This window comes from Apium graveolens, chromosome 1, assembly GCF_009905375.1.
Source record: "Apium graveolens cultivar Ventura chromosome 1, ASM990537v1, whole genome shotgun sequence".
NCBI lineage: Eukaryota > Viridiplantae > Streptophyta > Magnoliopsida > Apiales > Apiaceae > Apium > Apium graveolens.
The window spans coordinates 29,412,071-29,415,696 of record NC_133647.1 but is presented as its reverse complement, the minus strand read 5'-3'; the positions used below and the strand labels follow the sequence as shown (position 1 = coordinate 29,415,696).

The following is a 3,626-nucleotide window of genomic DNA, read 5'->3' as shown; positions in this document are numbered from 1 at the left end:
GACCATGTGGTATGTGCTAATGAGCCTAGTCAGATCAAGAATGATGCTCATGACACTGTAGCACTCTCTTCATCAAATCAATCATGTTTGTAAGCATCGTAATACGTGCCAATTTTATATGTTGCTTGGCAAATTCTTTGAATGCAAGAAATGTGATTATCATACTCGTATAAACTGAGCATGATAGCCGGGCACCTCTTGGCAAAGATGTGATGGCGATCAAATTTGTTTGTTGTATCCTCTTGTCAAAGATCATCTAAATGATTTCTGTAGCGAATTCAACTACTTGTAAAATTAAGCTGTTTAATTCATTGGTGCAAACATATATAAACTTGTACAAGAAGTCATAAGATGTGAGATGAAAGTGGAGAGTTGGGGTTGAACATATTTTTGTAGCATGTTCTGTTCTTTGCAAGGTATAACTTTTTGCCACTTTGATTACTAGCCACGGATCAAGTTCAAGAAAGTGTAAAAATCCAAATTGTTCATTTTGAGCATAGTAGAGTTGGACGATACTGATACTGTATAGATATATATGTATTTGTTTGTTTAAAAATTAATTTTGCAAGTTCCTAGGGTCCACACCTTAGGAATGTCTATAGTAGAACTTAAACACATAGTCATTATTCAGAATTTATGAATTTCACAACTTTGATACATATTTCTTGTATTCATATCGTTGTACTTGATGAAAGTTTACAGGGAAGAGAATATTGGGATAGCAGGGAGAGTAAAGCCAGCATCAACTATAAAGATGTTTCCTGTAACATACTTTGAAGAGTCATGAAGTAAGTAGCGAACGAGCGATGTCAGTGCTGGATCAGATGTCAGAAAAGCTTTTAACGGAACTGTTCTTGCAGCCACATTCTTAAGCCACTCTTGTTTCATAAGCTTCTCAGTTATTTCAGATAAGAAAAGATCAGGGCATATCGAATTTACTCTTATTTTATGCTTTCCCAATTCTACTGCCATACACTGTTTATATGCCAAATGAAATGTTAGAAATAGAATCATTCAAAAAAAAACAATTACTATAATAATAATGAATATGCAATTGTGTCTTCTGACATGTCTAGCACCTTATGAAAGCATGTTCCGTTGTTTAAACATAAACCTTCTTTACAATGCAACTTTCTGCTGCTACACACATGAACTATCTAAGCGTAAAACTCCTATTTATATCAATTCAACTAGCACAAACTGATCTATTGCAATGCCTTTTCTCTATCGATGCAAATCCTTTCTAAATACACCGAATGGTATAAGGTAATTGTAACCTTCTTTTCCATAATGAACTTTGTTTACGTCAATCATGAAAGCGTAACCTTCTTCTATACCGTTCAACATGTTTCTATTATATATCGTAAACTATGCAGATGCAATGTTCTTCTCTGTGAAATTTACAGTGTAAATTGAACTCTTTATCCTGTAATTGCGTGTTCATAATAAATTTCAAGTCAGTTGATTTAAAATTTACAATGTACCTTTGTCAGCTTATTTAGTCCTGTTTTGGAGGAACCATAGGCACTTGCTCCATTTGCCATAGTTCTACTTGTACCAGCTGTAGAAGAAATGTTAACGATGCATCCCTCTAGAACTGCTTCAACCATGCTTAATCCAACGTACTTGGACACCAACCATGATCCTGTTAAGTTGGTCCTCATCACATTGTTCCATTCTTCTTCACTTAGAAATAGTGAAGATTTTGTTCCACCTTGTAACAAAATACTCAATATTATTAGTACCAAGTACCAATCGTAAATCAGAACTACAAACCAATGTTATATACTGGGTAGTTTAATGTGCAGACACAGTAGTGACAGGAAAAACAGAAGGATGAAAAAAAAGTCTGTTAACATACTTGCAGGTTTAATGTTTATGCTGTCATCACAAGTCGATCTACTTCTTCAGTTAATCAATAGAACCCTCTTTAAAAGTTAAAAGTAATTAGGCTCTCAATAAGTATGAACTTCTTGAACAAGCAAACAAATAAAACTCATGCTTCAATTTGGAATTCTCATCGAATATGATACACCACTGTAGCCTTATGCACGGAGATTTTACCAACTATTAACCAAATAAAACTTAACTTTCACGCTGAAACTAAGCATTACTAGTGTAAGATATTACCTCTAATTCCAGCATTATTGACCAAAGCATCAATGCGTCCAAAACATTTCCACGCTTTTTCTACACTCAACTTGATGGTCTCACCATCCCCTGCCACATCAAGCTCCACAGCCATAGCATGAACGGTGTGAACAGAACCAGGTTTAGGAGCATTCGTGAGTTCACTAGCATTCACAAAATTGTTGATATCTTCACACAGGGACTTGAGTTTGTCCATTCTTCGAGCAGCTGCAACGACTTTACAACCAGCCTTGGCTAAGTCAATACAAAGTTCTCGTCCGAGTCCAGATGATGCACCAGTTATCATCACCACCTTGCCCTCTAAATTGTTCCACGGCTCCATTTTTTTGGATGCTTGACTTGCCACTTGCTTCCACATGTAAGCAAGCTATCAAATGGAGACCAATTAGGGAGGGTCACAGAGAGGGCTGTTCACGAACAGAGCTGTTCGCGAACAAGCTCGAGTTCGGCTCGGTAAGAGCTCGGTTCGGCTCGGTTCGTTAAGAACCCGAACTCGAGCTCGAACACAAAAATGTGTTCGTTAACAAAAACGAGCTCGAGCCGAGCTTGTGTATGATCGGCTCGGGCTCGGCTCGAATTCGACTCGAACTCGTTCGACTCGAGCTCGGCTCGTTAAAGCTCGAAAAAATACAATATTTTCAGAATTTTTTTATAAGAATTATAGAGGAGAAGATCTACTGTGAATTGTGATGAAGAAATGAAGAACATAAAATTCATATGGACATAATGCTAAACAGAGCCAAAAACACAATATACATACTTTCCCTGACATTTAGAGTTAGATCTCAAAAAACAAAAACATAGAAAAATGGGGCGTCGCCATTACAGAAGCAGCGATTCTTCAAGTGATGACGATGATAAGATTATTAATAATAAGAAGATAGGCAGGGATGAACAACAACAAGAAGAAGTTGATTCCGATTCGAAATTAACTAAGAAGAATGTATCAGAGAGAGATGAAGATGATAAGGTTGTTGGGAGGGATCGAAAGCGAGATGAGGATGACGAGGAGATTGATATGAGAGGTAAATCAACATGAGGAGATAGTATCGAGATAGAGATAGAGATCGAAAACGGGTTTATGGCCGCGACCATAAGTGGGCTGGGTAGTTGTGTTGGCCCAATAAAGGTTTTTTTTTTTAATCTGATAACAAGCTGCTCGGTTAAGGCTCGGTTCGGTTCGACTCGTTTTTGTTCGCGAACAAACTCGTGTTCGGCTCGTTAGTTAACGAGTTCGAACTCGAACACCATTTTATGTTCTATAGAAAAACTCGGCTCGGCTCGGTTCGTCAGAAAAAATAATAAAGCTCGGCTCGATTCGGTCAAAACTCGGCTCGATTCGGTTCGTGAACAGCCCTAGTCACAGAAGGACTTGGAATTGTATTATATATAGATTAATGTTATTATAACAATATGTATCATGGAGTCCGATATCTGTTAAAAAAATCAAAAAAGATGTGCTAATATTCGATATG

At 37.3% G+C, this 3,626-nt stretch overlaps 1 protein-coding gene across 1 annotated transcript; it reads right to left on the bottom strand.

Moving 5' to 3' along the window:
* Positions 1 to 597: 597 nt before the first annotated feature.
* LOC141662171 (uncharacterized) lies at positions 598 to 3,216 on the bottom strand. The gene is made up of 4 exons (XM_074469196.1): positions 2,912 to 3,216; positions 2,131 to 2,518; positions 1,485 to 1,714; positions 598 to 975 (listed from the first exon to the last, which is right to left on the bottom strand). Exons 1-4 carry the CDS (start codon positions 2,921 to 2,923, stop codon positions 697 to 699), a joined length of 909 nt encoding a protein of 302 aa, XP_074325297.1. The 5' UTR covers positions 2,924 to 3,216; the 3' UTR covers positions 598 to 696.
* Positions 3,217 to 3,626: the final 410 nt, after the last annotated feature.